The 15369-nt window shown below is 57.0% G+C and overlaps 1 protein-coding gene across 1 annotated transcript; it reads left to right on the forward strand.

The window, feature by feature from the left end:
• Positions 1 to 2915: 2915 nt before the first annotated feature.
• Positions 2916 to 3218, forward strand: LOC136524649 (uncharacterized). Its single transcript, XM_066517932.1, has one exon. It carries the CDS (start codon positions 2916 to 2918, stop codon positions 3216 to 3218), a length of 303 nt encoding a protein of 100 aa, XP_066374029.1.
• The last annotated feature ends 12151 nt before the right edge of the window (positions 3219 to 15369 follow it).

Consider the following 15369-nt stretch of genomic DNA (forward strand, 5'->3'; position numbering starts at 1 on the left):
GGTCCAAAACACCGACAGTTGGCACGCCAGGTAGGGGCCTCTGCATGTCAGTTTCGTCATCCCAACAAGTTCTGGATGGCAGACCCCGTATGACCACTGCGTCTTGGCACGGTGATCTGGTTTGGGAGCCTAGAGTTCATGTCTCTAGGGCATGAGTATGACCTGGTACTCCTCATGCCCCGAGCACCACCGCCCGACGATGACATCACGCACCAGCAGCCCAGGTGCAGGCGGCGCCCGGGCGGCCACTCTCGCCGCGCTCGCCAGGCACGACGTGATCAGGATCACCCCGATGCTACGCGAACCCAGGGCGACTCGCCGCTCTCCGCCGGTATCCTATGACCAGTTGTTGGCGCAAGGTCCCTGGTTTTGGACCTATCTAGCCTAAGCCTAGACAAGGGAAAAATGCCGGTGGCACCCGATGACGCCCTGTCATCAAGCTCCGCTCCACCACTCCCTGAGGAGCCAACTCCGGTGGAGCAGAGCCCGGCGACGGCGCCATCCCCATACCCCTTTGGGTTGAGAAATGTCGCCGCCTCTTATGCTTACGCCTACGCTTCCGCTCACGTGGATCCCTCAGGACGCTGCCAGCGCTTCGCTCTCGACTTCGACACCACCGCGTCGACCCACACCCACGTCGACTCCTCGGAGGAGGACGAGGCATGGGCCGGAGCGGATTTCTTTGACCTCCATGACCATGAAACCATGCGCCGCTTCTTGACCGTGAGTGACTATTGCTTTGGCTACTCCGATTCTGACGATGAAGGTACTCATGATCCCACTCATGAGTGCTTCCACGTCGGACTTGGGATGCCAAGCATGGGCGATGAGGACGAGGGGGTAGGCAACTGTGCTCCGCTTCATCAAGGAATGGGCGATGCCACGCCCTCATGCATTGTCCCACCGGCAGCACGGAACAAGAACCATGCCCTCGGACAATTTCAATGCCCGGACCTAGAGCAGCTCCGTGAGCTTCAGGCCAAGGTCAAGCAAGATTGACTCCTTCTACAATAGCTCCGAAACACTCTCGAGCAGGAGCAGTAGGGTTGCGATGATGGCGGAGGAGCCTGGCGGCGGGCTCGCGACGTGCACCACTGCATCAACGACGACGAGGGGGACGATCGTCCCCCAATCTTCAATCATGCTAGCTAGAATGTCGCGGCTACGGCGATGCTAGTACGCGCGATGCCCAAGCCCTCTACCACGGAAGGGCGATGGGTTCGTGGCGAGCTCTGAGATCTCCTCGAGACCACCGCGGTGTAGCAGGCTGAGAGTTCCGCCTCCCGGCGGTGTAGAGCCGCCTCGGACCTTCCCTCGGCACTGCATCGGTAGGATAAGGAGGCCTCAGCTCGTCCCGAGCCTACTCGGGCGCCAACAGCCCACAGGGTCCCCTTGCGGCTCGATCGCCTCGGTAACCAACGTGAGGTGCAGGCAGACCATGAGGTGGTCAGCAGGCGACGATGCCATGACAATGAGGGGCCTGCCTAGGGCTACCATACACACCGAGGTGGCCGTTATGACAGTGAGGAGGATTGCAGTCCTTCTCCTGAACCGCCTGGTCCTCGGATCTTCAGCAGAGCCATCTGCGCTGCCCATTTCCTGGCCTAGTTTCAATAACCAGCCAACCTCATGAAGTATAGCGGCGAGACCAATCTTGAACTCTGGCTTGCTAATTACCGTCTGGCTTGTCAGCTAGGTGGTGCGGATGATGACCTGCTCATAGCCTGGCTCGAGCACCTTCCTCCCTCACAGATCCACGACTGGCACGACTTGGTTAGGATCTTCATTGGGAATTTCTAGGGCACATACGTGCGCCCTGGAAACTCCTAGGACCTTAAGAGCTGTCGCCAGAAACTGGACGTGTCTCTCCGAGACTTCATTCGGCGCTTCTCTAAATGGTGCACCGAGTTGCCCAGCGTCGGCGACTTAGAAATCATCCAGGCTTTCCTCTCTGGCACCACCTACCGAGACTTGGTCCGAGAGTTAGGCCGGAACATACCGTGCTCAGCTGCCGCGCTCCTCGACATCACCACCAACTTCGCCTCGGGCGAAGAGGCTGTTGGGGCCATCTTCCCCGAGAATGACGCTAAGGGGAAGCGGAGGGATGAGGCCCCGAGGCCTCAGTTCCCCACCTCCCCAAAAGAAAGAAAAAGGGTCACCAGTGGAAGCAGGCCGTCTTCGAGGCCGATCTAGTCGCGATCATAGAACACAAGAATCCTCGAGGCCCCAGGGGGCCCAGGCCCTTCGACGACATGCTTAAGAAACCCTGCCCTTACCACTAGGGCCCGGTAAAGCACGCCCTCGAGGATTGCTCCATGCTGCGGCGTTACTATGCTAGGCTCGGGCTCCACGACGACGATGCCAAGTAGAAAGGCGCCGGCGACTGGGACGATGACAAGGACGACAGGTTCCCCAAGGTGCACAATGCCTTCATGATCTTTGGTGGACCCTCGGCATGCCTTATGGCGTGCCAGTAAAAGAGGGAACACCGAGAGGTCTTCTCGGTCAAGGTGGCCACTCCCCGATACCTTGACTAGTCTCGGGAGGCGATCACCTTTGATCGAGAGGACCACCCTAACCATGTCCCGAATCCTGGGCAGTACCCGCTCGTCGTCGACCCGATCGTGGGCAACACCTGGCTCACCAAGGTGTTGATGGATGGAGGTAGCGGCCTCAACATCCTCTACACCAGCACCCTAGAGCTCTTGGAGATCGACCGGTCAACGCTCCGGGGCGACGCCACACCTTTCCACAGCATCGTGCCAGGGAAACACACGCGACCCCTCGGATGCATTGACCTTCCCGTTTGCTTCGGCACCCCCTCCAACTACCGCAAGGAGGTCCTTACCTTCGAGGTGGTCGGATTCAGGGGAACCTACCATGCCATCCTAGGGTGGCCATGTTACGCCAAGTTCATGGCAGTCCCCAACTACACCTACCTCAAGCTCAAGATGTCAGGTCCCAACAGTGTCATCACGATTGAGTCCACGTACGAACATGCATATGACTACAACATCGAGTGCATCGAGTACGCCGAGGCTCTCGTGGAAGCCAAGACCCTCATTGCCAACCTTGACCAACTCGGTGGCGAGGCACCTGACTCCAAGCGTCATGCGGGAGCATTCGAGCCCGCGGAGACCATCAAGCTCATCTCAGTTGACCCCGCCTGCCCCGATGACCAGACGCTGAGGATCAGCACCACCCTCGACATTAAATAGGAAGTTGTGCTCATCGACTTTCTCCGCACGAATGCCGACATGTTTGCATGGAGTCCCTCGGACATGCCGGGCATACCGAGGGAGGTCGCCGAGCACGCCTTGGACATCCAGGCTGGCTCCAGACTGGTGAAGCAACGCTTATGCCGATTCGACGAGGAGAAGCGTAGAACCATTGGCGAGGAGGTGCAGAAACTCTTAGCAGCCAGGTTCATCAAGGAAGTATCCCACCCAGAGTGGTTGGCTAACCCTGTGTTAGTCAAGAAGAAAAATGGGAAATGGAGGATGTGTGTAGACTATACCAGTTTGAATAAAGCCTGTCCAAAAGTCCCCTTCCCATTACCTCGAATCGATCAGATCGTTGACTCCACTGCGGGGTGCGAGGCCCTGTCTTTCCTTGATGCGTATTCTAGCTATCATCAAATCAAGATGAAAGAGTCCGACTAGCTCACGACTTCTTTCATCACCCCCATTCGGCATGTACTGCTACGTGACTATGCCTTTCGGCCTCAGAAACACAGGGGCCACATACCAGCGGTGCATGACCCAGGTCTTTGGCGACCACATTGGGCGAACAGTCGAGGCCTATGTGGACGACATCGTGGTCAAGTCTAGAAAGGCTAAGGACCTCGTCAATGACCTAAAGATAGCCTTCAAATGCCTTAGAGGGAAGGGCATCAAGCTCAATCCCAAGAAGTGTGTGTCTAGAGTCCCCCAAGGCATGCTCTTGGGGTTCATAGTCTCAGAACGCGGCATCGAGGCCAACCTGGAGAAGGTTTTGACCATAACTGGCATGGGACCAATCCGAGACCTCAAGGGAGTGTAGAGGGTCATAGGGTGCCTTGCAGCCCTGAGCCGCTTCATCTCGTGCCTCGGTGAAAAAGGCTTGCCTTTGTACCGCCTCTTGAGAAAATCCGAACGCTTTTCTTGGACCCCCGAGGCCGAAGAAGCCCTCGACAGGCTCAAAGCACTGCTCACCAATCCTCCCATCTTGGTACCGCCGGCCAGAGACGAGGCTCTCTTACTCTATGTCACCGCAATGACCCAAGTGGTCAGCGCTGCCGTAGTAGTAGAGAGGCAGGAAAAGGGGCATGCTCTACCCACCCAACGACCTATTTACTTCATCAGTGAAGTGCTCTTTGAGACCATAACACGATACCCCCACATCTAGAAGTTGATCTACGCCGTAGTCTTGGCTCGGCGCAAGCTGCGTCACTACTTCGAGTCCCACCCAGTGACCGTGGTATCGTCTTTCCCCTTAGGAGAGATAGTCCATAACCAGGAGGCCTCGAGCAGGATAGCCAAGTGGGCTGTCGAGCTTATGAGGGAAGCATTGACTTTTGAGCCTCAAAAAGCGATTAAGTCTCAGGTCTTGGCTGATTTTGTGGCTGAGTGGACCAACACCCAACTGCCACCTGCTCAAATTCAGACAGAATGCTGGACCATGTACTTCGATGGGTCTCTGACGAAGACTGGGGCAGGCGCGGGTCTGCTCTTCACCTCGCCTCTCGGAGTACACATGCGCTACATGGTGTGGCTCCACTTCGCCGCCTCCAACAACGCAGCCGAGTATGAGGCCCTCGTCAATGGCTTGCAAATCGCCATCGAACTTGGAGTACGGCGTCTTGACATTCGGGGCGACTCGCAGCTTGTTGTCGCTCAAGTCATGAAGGAGTCAAACTGCGTCGACCCCAAAATGGAGGTATACTGCAAGTTGGTACGTCGCCTGGAAGACAAGTTCGACGGTCTCGAGCTCAACCACATCACGCAGAAATACAACGAGGCTATGGACAAGCTGGCAAAGATGGCCTCGGCACAGGCTTCGGTCCCCTCGAACGTCTTTGCCAGGGACCTCCACAAGCCTTCCATTGACTACGCCTTGGCAATGGAAGAGGGCCCACCGGCCGAAACCACCACAGGGCTCGACACCCCCTCTGCTACCAAGACTCTTTCGACCAAGCCCGAGGTCATGGAAATCAACACCGGGCCTCCCCAGAACGACCAGGACATGGACTGGCGAATCCCGTTTCTTGATTGGCTTGCTCGGGGAGAGCTTCCTAGTGACAGGACCAAAGTCCGACGACTTGCGCGACAAGCCAAAACTTACGTCCTCTGCAATGGTGAATTATACAGGTGAAGTCCCTTCGGTGTCCTCCAACGATGCATCACTACCAAGGCAGGTCAAGCCCTACTTTGGGACTTGCACACAGGGGCCTACGGGCACCATGCGGTGCCTTGGACACTCATCGGAAACGCCTTCCGCCAGGGGTTCTACTGGCGACGGCAGTTGCCAATGCCACCAAGTTAGTACGCTCCTACGAGGGATGCCAGTACTATGCGCGGCAGACACATCTCCTAGCCTAGGCCCTCCAAACCATTCCCATTACATGGCCATTTGCCATATGGGGGCTCGACATGGTCGGGCCTCTGCAAAAGGCCCCCAGGGGCTACACCCATCTACTGGTAGCAATCGATAAGTTCTCCAAATGGATCAAGGCTCGTCCGATCAATCGAATCAAATCCGAGCAAGCAGTGCTGTTCTTCACTGACATTATCCATAGGTTCGGGGTCCCTAACACCATCATCACCGGCAACGGGACATAGTTCACCGACAATAAATTCTTGACATTCTGCGATGACCACCACATCCGTGTGGCCTAGTCGGCCGTAGGACACCCAAGGACCAACGACCAAGTAGAACGTGCCAACGGCATGATTCTATAAGGCCTCAAGCCAAGAATCTACAACCGGTTGAAGAAGTTTGGCAAGAAATGGCTCGCTGAACTCCCATCAGTCATCTGGAGCCTGGGGAACACTCCAAGTCGAGCCATGGGGTTCACGCCTTTCTTCCTGGTCTATGGAGCCAAGGCCATCCTCCCCACTGACTTGGAATATGGTTCCCCAAGGCTACAGGCCTACAACGAGCAAAGCAACCGCACCACCCACAAGGACGCCCTCGACCAACTAGAGGAAGCCCGAGATGTCACGCTACTACACTCGGCCAAATACCAGCAAGCCCTACGGTGCTTTCAAGCCTAGCACATTCAAAGCAAAGACTTGAAGATAGGCGATCTAGTGTTGAGGCTGGCATAGAGCAATAAGGGCCACCACAAGTTGACCCCACCATGGGAAGGGTCGTACATCGTCGCCCAAGTGCTGAAGCCTGGACCTACAAGCTAGCCAACGAGAAGGGCGAAATCTTCACCAATGCTTGGAACATTGAACAACTACGTCGCTTTTACCCTTAAATTTCCAAGCATTATACATATTGTTCCTCGGAATATAATTGAGAAGCGTTCTTTAGTTGTTCTAATTTTTTGAGAAACCCCCTCCGAGCCCACCATGGGTCCCACCGTGGGTCTCAGCAATACGATAACACTGTAAGGGAGACCCGACTCTACCTCCGCAGAACCGAGCCTCCCTCGGGGGCTAGATGGGGGATTCCCCCCTAAGTCCCACGCATCATTTTTTAGTCATTTTTCAAAAAAAACTCCTATGCCAAACCCTCTAGCACGCTCTGACGAATCGGTTGCGAAAAACCCAAGGACCAAAAGCCCATCTTAGGGCCGGAAGGCCGGTAGAGTCGCGAGACAGCCTAAGCCTCCAGGCTACGACACTCCCTCACCACCTTTCGCCCAGGGGATGGCTTAGGCTCTGAGGAAGTTTTTTGCGAAGAAATCTGATCAGAGACAACAAGAGGGCAGAGGCTCAGAAATACAAGACAAACGATTAAGAAACACGAGTACTTTAAAAGAAAGGCCTTGACGGCCACAAGCGTTATGATACAAAGTTAATTCCTATTGTATTTACATGGCCGCTTGGGCCCAGGTCAAGGCTCAGGACCTCCAGCATTGGTAGACGGCGGGGGAGGGACCACCTCCTCTTCAAACAACGTTGCCAGCACCATGCCAGGGCCTTCCACCGCCTCTAACAGCTTCGTCACCGCCTCGTCGGCCTCCTCATCATCACCGGGCAAGACATAGCCATCACTGATGGCTTGGAGGTCAACACCGACGTAGTGCGAGGCGATGATGACCAGTGTGCGCTTGACGCCCATTTGTAGCGCTCCTCGGAGCCGCTCATGCACTTGACCGCTCAGTGCAATCAGACAGCTCCCAAGGGAGTTGCCTGACTGAACCCCCTCGACCTCTAGGGCCTTGCAGGCGGCACCCTTTAGTGCATCATGCTCCCTGATCTCGGTCTCGAGCACCATCTGCACCACGACGGAAGCCTTGGCTGCCCGGGTAACCTCCGCCTTCGACTCTGCGCCACAGGAAATGGAATGGGGTTGAGCGTGAGGGAAAACAAGCCAAATAGGGATGGAAGCCTATGGGACTCACCCTTGGCCTTCTACTCCCAGCGTCGGGCCTCGACCCGAGAGGCCTCGGCTTTCTCCTTCCAGCGCAGGGCTTTGGCCCGGGAAACATCAGCCTCCTCCTTCAGGTGCTGGGCCTCGACCCAAGAAGCCTCAGACACCCTAGAAGCTTCACTCCCCAGCTCTGCGTTACACCAGGGAGTTAGGGAGCGAACATAAGAAAAAATGAATAAAACAAGGGGAATAGGACTCACCCATGGCCTTTCCCCTCTAAACCATAGTCTCGGTTTGCGAGGCCTCGGCCGCTGTAAGGGCCTCATCCAAGGCGCCTTTCGTCAGCTGGTGTGCGCTCTGCTCCGCCCCTAGCTGTCCAGCAAGGACCTTGCCTGAGGCCGTCACCTCTTCAGCCCAGGACCTGAAGGCGTCCCGCTCACCGAACACGCGGGTTAGCTCCTCCTCCAACTCCTTGACCCACGCCGCCAGAGGGGCGACCTACTCCTGGGCCATGACCGCCTTGACCTTCGCATCGGCACAACGAAGGCGGAGGTCCTCCACCTCTATGCTCTGCACTGATAGGAGCTCGTTGGCGCCGGCAAGAAGCCCCTTTTGTCGCTGAAGCTGGTCCTAGACGTCCCTCTCCCGCCGGAGAAAGACTGACTTCCTAAGGGACCGAGTCTCGAGCTCCTGGGGGAAATAGAATAGGGGTCAATCCCTACAAAGAGAACTCAAAAAAAGACCACCGCATGAGAAAAGAAAGCACGAACCTAGGTGACTCTAGGTAGATCATCGGCCACCACGGACAGCGCCGTCTGTAGTGACCGCTCTGCCAGCTGGCGATACTGCTTGAACGTATCCCAACACCCACCCTCAGCCGCGTCCTCGAGAGCAAACAAGGGCTCTGCCTTAGGGTCGTCCCGGCTCTGCCACAGGACACACGGGTGATCCCACCCACGGGGCTCGGGTCGTACTCGTGCGAGGGCCGAGCTTCCCTCGCTCGGGGTCAGAACCAGCTGTTCCACAGCACCGGCCACCTCGGCGCCGGTCATCTCCTGCACCCGGGAAGTGTCGTCGGAGGAGATCGGAAGGACCTCGACCTCCCGGGTGCTCTCCCAAAACAACGGCGGGCCTTGACCCAAGGGGGTCACCGAGGCCTTCGCTGCCTTCATCTCCACTTCTTGGGCCGACAGCCTCGCCGTAATCAAGTCGGCCTTAGTAGTCCCGGGGGCTCTGGCCTCCGCCATCGTGGCCTCAGTAGTCCCAGGGGCTCCGGCCTCCGCCATCGTGGCCTCGGTAGTCCTAGGGGCTCTAGCCTCCGCCATCATGGCCTCGGTAGTCCCAAGGGCTCCGGCCCCCACCATCATGGCCTCGATGGTCCCGGGGGCTCCGGCCTCCGCTATCATGGCCTCGGTGGTCGCGGGAGCTTCGGCCACCACCATTGTGGCCCTGGCAGTCCTAGGCGCTGCGGCCTCCATCGCCTCAGCCTGTGAAACCCCAAGGACCTCGATCCTGGTGGCCTCGGTAGCCAAGGGAACCTCGGCCTCATTCGACCCATGGGCCTCGCCATCGCGGGGCGAAGGCGCTCCCTCCCCTGCCTATGTCAGGGCCACCTCGGCAACCCCTCCTTGGGTGGCCAGCTCCTTCGGGTCGGCCCTCGCCGATGCCGCGCCATGTTATAGGGCAGCTTGCGCCTCCGCCACCCAGTGGGCGGTGGAGTCGGGGTTAACCTTGAGCGCTTTGAGGGGCGCCAAGGTAGGCACCTCCGCAGGTCGCTTTCGGCTAAGGACAAAACATTTACAGAATCAGCACAAGACAAAAGAACAAATGGAAAGCGCTGTGGCTCCACCAAAAATACACCTACCTTGAGCGGGGCTGCAACCGCTTTGGCACGGTGACCCTTGTCTGCAAAGACGGTGGTGGCAGCAGAGGCGTGGCCTCCGTGTTCATCGGCGCCGGTTGGTCCTCGACGGACCCCGGCGTCCCCTCGGTCCTCTACGGGTGCAGTTGCGTCGCCCTCACCGCCACCTGCTCCACCACTGCTGCCGAGCCCAACGGGCTGATGGCACGCTTGCCCAACGCCCGCGCCTCGGGCGTGTCGGCCTCGGCCCCAGGGCGGGCAATTGCCGACCCCGGGACAGCTCCTCCTCCTCCCCCTAGGAGCGCTGGGCTGCTTGCCGATGCCTCGGGCACCGTCTCCCCTATGTTAGGGAGATGGTCTAGGGGACCCCACCCAATCTTGCCCTCATCATCTCCGTCTGATGCATCCGTCGATAGCGACGGTGATGGGGACTCCTCCAACGGGAGGTTGTCCTTCCTTTGCTGCCGGCGACGCTCATCTAGTTTCTCGCACACAAGGATCTGCTTCGTGTGCTTCGCCGCCTTGGTGTCCTTCTGTTTTTTCTGTGCCTCGGTGTGTGCCCGGTTGATCGCCCGCCGCCTCGCGTCCTCAGGAACGGGCGGCAGAGAGGCTCGCACATCCCTCATCCCCTATAGGAACGACGAACGCGCATGAGGGAACAAGAAATAATAAGGAACGGAGAGGGCTCAGGGGCTGCAGCGGCACGTGAGTTACCAGCAAAAGGAACCCCCACGACGGACGCATCACGAGGGTGGTTAAACCACCACTCCTCAGCTTCGCCTCCGCCGTCTCCCTCACCCAGCGGAGAATTTCCTCATCGGAGAGGGCAGAGGCAGACATCCGGATGCCCACAATTGGCTCATCCGGCCTCATCTCGAACAGGCGCCGCCGCCGTGCCATCAGCGGCAGCACCCTCCGACGGTGGAAGGCGGCCACAACCACAGCCATGGTAAGGCTATGTTCCCGTAGCCTCTGAAGCCCCTCCAGGAGCGGCTACAGCTTGGTCTGATCCTCCCTCGGGACACCATACTTCCACCTCTCCAGGCAGCTCCCCACAATCCACCCAGTGTAGGGAGGAAGTCCGCCATCGTCGTTGTAGAGATAGAACTAGCTCGTGTACCATCAACGATTGGATAACGCGAGTTGGGCCAAGATGTAGAGGTGCTGACGGTCCTGGCGCACTTGGAGAGTGCAGCCACCGGCCCTCACCGCCTTCCTCGTGCCTGACATTCCCATTGGCTTGGTGGTATGCCCCGCTCGGAAGAGATGGAGCCACAACTCCCAATGGGAGCAATCCCCAAATACCCCTCATAGACAGCGACGAAGATGGCCACCTGCACGATGGAGTTGGGGTTGAGGTTGTGGAGCTCCACGCCATAGTAGTGCGGGAGCGCCCGCATGAACTGGTTCGCTGGAATGCTGAGGCCACACTCGTGAAAGGATACGAAGCTCATGATGTAACCGTCGCGAGGCCTCGGCTCTGGCTCGTCCGACGGAGTGATCCACTCTGGCCTATTGGGGTTAGTCACCGGACGAAGGAGTCCGCCATCGACGAGCAACTGAAGCATCTCCACAGTGATGTTAGATGGATCCCATGGGTCCGCCTCGATAACAATGATGTCGCCAGCCATGAGTGTGGTGGAGGGTTCAAATGTGGCGGTGAGTCTGTCTCTCTGTCTCTCTCTCTCTCCCTCCCTCTCGGTTTGCCCTTCTCCCTTCTTCTTTTCAGTGCCCACTGCTCTAGCGATGGCTCAATGGAGGTAGAGCTAACATAGGCAAGGTATGGTGGGGAGGGGCGAGACTCGTTGCGTATTTATGCAGGATAAAGGTGAAGCAGACGGCGATGAAATCGGGGAAGTTTCCCCTAGATCCGGTGCAGTTAACCCTGATCCGATTTTACCACCCACGTGCCCACCTTTTCCTCATTAATTACGGGAACAGTTACATCCCATCCACTGACACCACGTCATGCTCGACTGTGGCAGCAGCGGGCATTGTTCCATCTCCCCAGAAAATCACCTCAAAAGGCGTGCCAACCATTGTCGAGCCGATGGGGGAGACATTCCCCCCACCCTATTCCTTTCAGATGAAGGAACTGGGTGCCGAGCCTATTACGATCTAGGGGTTCGAAGGCTGGGCCCCTAAGGGTTTCGACAGTCGCCCTAGGGCAACAGAGTCAGGGACGACCATGGGCGAGCCCACACGGGGCCGAGGCCCAAGCAAGCGAAATGCTTGGGACATCCTAAGTCATGTCCGAGACTGGCAGGGAGGTCTCCGAATGGGATCCCACCATAGGGAGGCACCGAGCCACCGGGGCCCAGCGAATGACCTCAGCACCCACTAGAGAAACCCTCTGGTACTCTTGGAGTGCGTCCCTAGACCACTAGCCAACCCCTAGCGAACGGGGCACGGGCCTCCACTCGAACTCACCCGATAATAGCTCACCGGAAATGCCACCGCTCACGCCCATCAAGGGTAGCTTGGCATATTCCACCACTCCTTTCAAATGAAAAGGAAGCGTGAGGGTCATACGAAAAGCCAGGGGAACCCCTGATGGCCCTCTTGCTCCGTGCAGAGGCTAGGGGGCTCCTCCTACAACCTTGTCGAGACCCAGCAACCTAAGCTCGTGCATGAGGGGGCTCGGCAAAACAATGCCTTTTCCGAACGAAAAGGATGCGCAAGGATCGATTCAAAAAGTCAGGGGAACTCCTGACGGCCCTCTTGCTCCGTGCGGAGGCTAGGGAGCTCCTCCTACAGATATGCCGAGACCCCGCGACCTAGGCTCGCACCCAAGGGGGGCTCGACAAACAAGCCCTCATGCATGAGGGGCGTACAAAAAGCCAGGGGAACTCCTGATGGCCCTCTCGCTCCATGCAGAGGCTAGGGACTCTTCCTGCATCCTTGCCGAGACCCAGCGACTCAAGTTTGCACCCGAATGGGCTCAGTAAACAACCCCTCCATCCGAGCGAAAAGGATGTGTGAGGGTCGAACAAAAAAGTCAGGGGGACCCCTGACCGCCCTCTCGCTCCATGCGGAGGCTTGGGGGCTCCTCCTACACCTAAGACAAAGACAAGCGACCTAAGCCCACGCTAGAAGTTCTGTTACAAACACGATAAAGGGCATCGAGCCCATTACGGTCCAGGGGTTCGAAGGCTGGGCCCCCTAGGGTTTCGATAGCCGCCCTAGGGCAATAGAGTCAGGGACAAATATGGGTGAGCCCACGTATGGCCAAGGCCCGAGCAAATGATCGCTCGGGATGTCCTAAGTCATGTCTGAGACCAGTAGGGAGGTCTCTGAATGGGATCCCATCGTAGGGAGGCACCGAGCCACTAGGGCCCAACAAACGGCCTCAGCACCCACTAGAGAAACCCTCTAGTACTCTTGGAGTGTGTCTCTAGACCACTAGCCGACCCCTAGCGAACGGAGCATGGGCCTCTACTCAGACTTACCCGATAATAGCTCACCAGAGATGTCATCGCTCGCACCCACTGAGGGTAGCCTGACATATCCCCCCTCCTTCCAAGCAAAAAGGAAGCATGAGGGTCACACAAAAAGTCAGGGGAACCCCTGATCGCCCTCTTGCTCTGTGCAGAGGCTCAGGGGCTCTTCCTGTGACCTTGCCGAAAACCCCGCGACCCGAACTCGCACTTGAGGGCTCGGTAAATACGATAAAAACTTCTCACTCAATATGAAAAAGCCCCTGGAGGAGTAAATCCACTCCTCCAGGGCCTCGGGGGCTACACCCGGCGGGTGCGCTCACACGCACCCACCGAAACCTCAAAAAGCAAAACACAATCCCTATAGGAGCGGCTGCAAGCCAAGTCTCGACAAACCCTCAGGGAGAGTGCTCGCACTCCCCCTAAGGCCTAGGGGCTACTATTGGGTACCATAAAACGGGGTACCCCGAGCGTACACCAAAAGAGTGACTTAAACCCCCTCAGCAATGAAGCTAGAAGGTAAGCCGTGGGTTCACCACCGGCCCCGTCCGAGCCCACCGGCTCTCCGCCTTGCCTTAGGCCTCGCACGGGGGGTCTCGACGCCCTGACGAATCTCCGCCTTGCGCGAGGCCTCTCGCGGGAGGCCTCGACAAGGAGCCCAATCTCCGTCTCGCCCGAGGCCCCGTGCGTACAGCCTCAAACGAGACAACGATTCTCTGTATCGCTCGAGGCCGGCTTGATGATAACCCATCGCTCCCACCTCGACTAGTCTTCCCGACAGCGTGTCACGTCCCATTAATGCGCCAACCACTCCCGCAATCTCAGCCGGACGATGGCTCGACACCACGGAGTGGCCGACGGGACAAGGAGTCGCATCAATGCCATACCGGCTAGGACAAGGCGCAGCGGGGATTACCGGCCACTGTGTTCTAGCGCTGTGCCCACGATCAGCGCCTAAACTACACTGTGCCCTGTAACCCCTGCCTCGAAGACAACATGGCATGGGAAGTCTGGTCCGGGTCATCATCACCTCCGAATCGGCGTGCCAGATCAACCGCTCCCTCCGAGCCTCGGCACTCTACATCAGGGCCTCGGCTATCTCAAGATTCACGTCTGCCGAGACCCCCTCACGACGGTTCGGCATAGGCACCAATCGAGCCTCGGCTTCACGCGCTGTCAATCTACAGCGACCCGCACGTCGACCGCCGCCCTCGCTTTGAGGTAGCCCTGGAGCTCCCATGGTGCACAGGATCGGATGTGACCAGCATGTCGCCCCAGCGCTTCAAGGATGGACCACTCTGATGACCATGCCACCACAGGAACAGGCTATAGGGCTCGGACATGCCACCTCCGTTCACACAACGCCGTATAGTTAGCACCCGTACTACCCTTGTCCCCCCTTCAACTATAAAAGGAAAGGACCTGGGCCATTTCTAAGGGACAAACACACGCGCGCACAAGCAACACTCTGTAACACGCACGCTCCCCCGCTGCCTGAGAGCAACGTCTCAAGCAGCCCGCATCACTCCACGCCGAGACCTGGGACTAGCTCCCTCTCTCACCTAGCTTGTAACCCCCTACTACAAGCACTTCGGTGCAAGGAATACAAGATCGATCTCTCAGACTGAATGTTGGGCACCAATTGCCCGAACCAGTATAAACCTTGTGTCTCTTTGCATCACCATCCGGGATCGGGAACACGCAGTATAAATTTACTGGTTGGTTGAGGACCCCCCGGTCCAAAACACCGACAACTATATAGTACCAACAAATATCTCTACATCAACACTAGGGATGACAACCTAGTAAAGTTAGGGATATAGGTTTATGATAGGTGGCTAAGTAGTTCAAACAAGTGACATGTTAAGAAATATCAATAAGCATTTTTGGCGTCATTGCCGGGGAAGATAACTAGGCAAAGGAAGTATTGATAAACTTATACTTATTGATGTGATCGAGGAAAACCATTGACCTCTGCTCGAGCAGGATTACCCTTGTTTTGTCTACTTTTGTATCTTATGCAGGGTAATGTATGACTGGTTTTGACCTTCCGACAAACTACATTGGGCTCACTGCATCCCCACTGTAGTCCTTAAGACATTTGTCTATAAGGTTAACATCCTTGTCCTTGAACACCTTGTCAGGCCTAGTGCCATCACTAAGCAACTGGGCCGTCCTCCTAAGCACAAATCCAGAGGTGTTGTTGTTTCACCTCATGGGTCCACCAGCTGGTGCTATAGCAGCTGCAACATCAGTAGGAGGAGCTGCTTCAGCCCCAACAACCTTAGCCATGACCTTAGCAGCAGCCACAAACCCACCCTCAACAGGCAGCACATCAACAGGAGTTGAAGCCATCCTATTTAGTTAACCAATGAAACATTAACATAGTATGGACGTCTCTCATGGTGACAACTTTGACAAGAAATCCATAACCAACAATAGAGTATCCATAAAACCATAATAGTAACAATAGTATACAATATTGAAGCTCATTGGTCTCAGCCTTGTCCAATAATTATTACAACAGAAGTACACAAACCACATGTT

Source organism: Miscanthus floridulus, chromosome 18, assembly GCF_019320115.1.
Source record: "Miscanthus floridulus cultivar M001 chromosome 18, ASM1932011v1, whole genome shotgun sequence".
Classification (NCBI taxonomy): Eukaryota; Viridiplantae; Streptophyta; class Magnoliopsida; order Poales; family Poaceae; genus Miscanthus; species Miscanthus floridulus.

Bases quoted from the DNA above. Each gene is read 5' to 3' on its own strand.
- LOC136524649 (XM_066517932.1), top strand. From the start codon at position 2,916: ATGGCAGTCCCCAACTACACCTACCTCAAGCTCAAGATGTCAGGTCCC.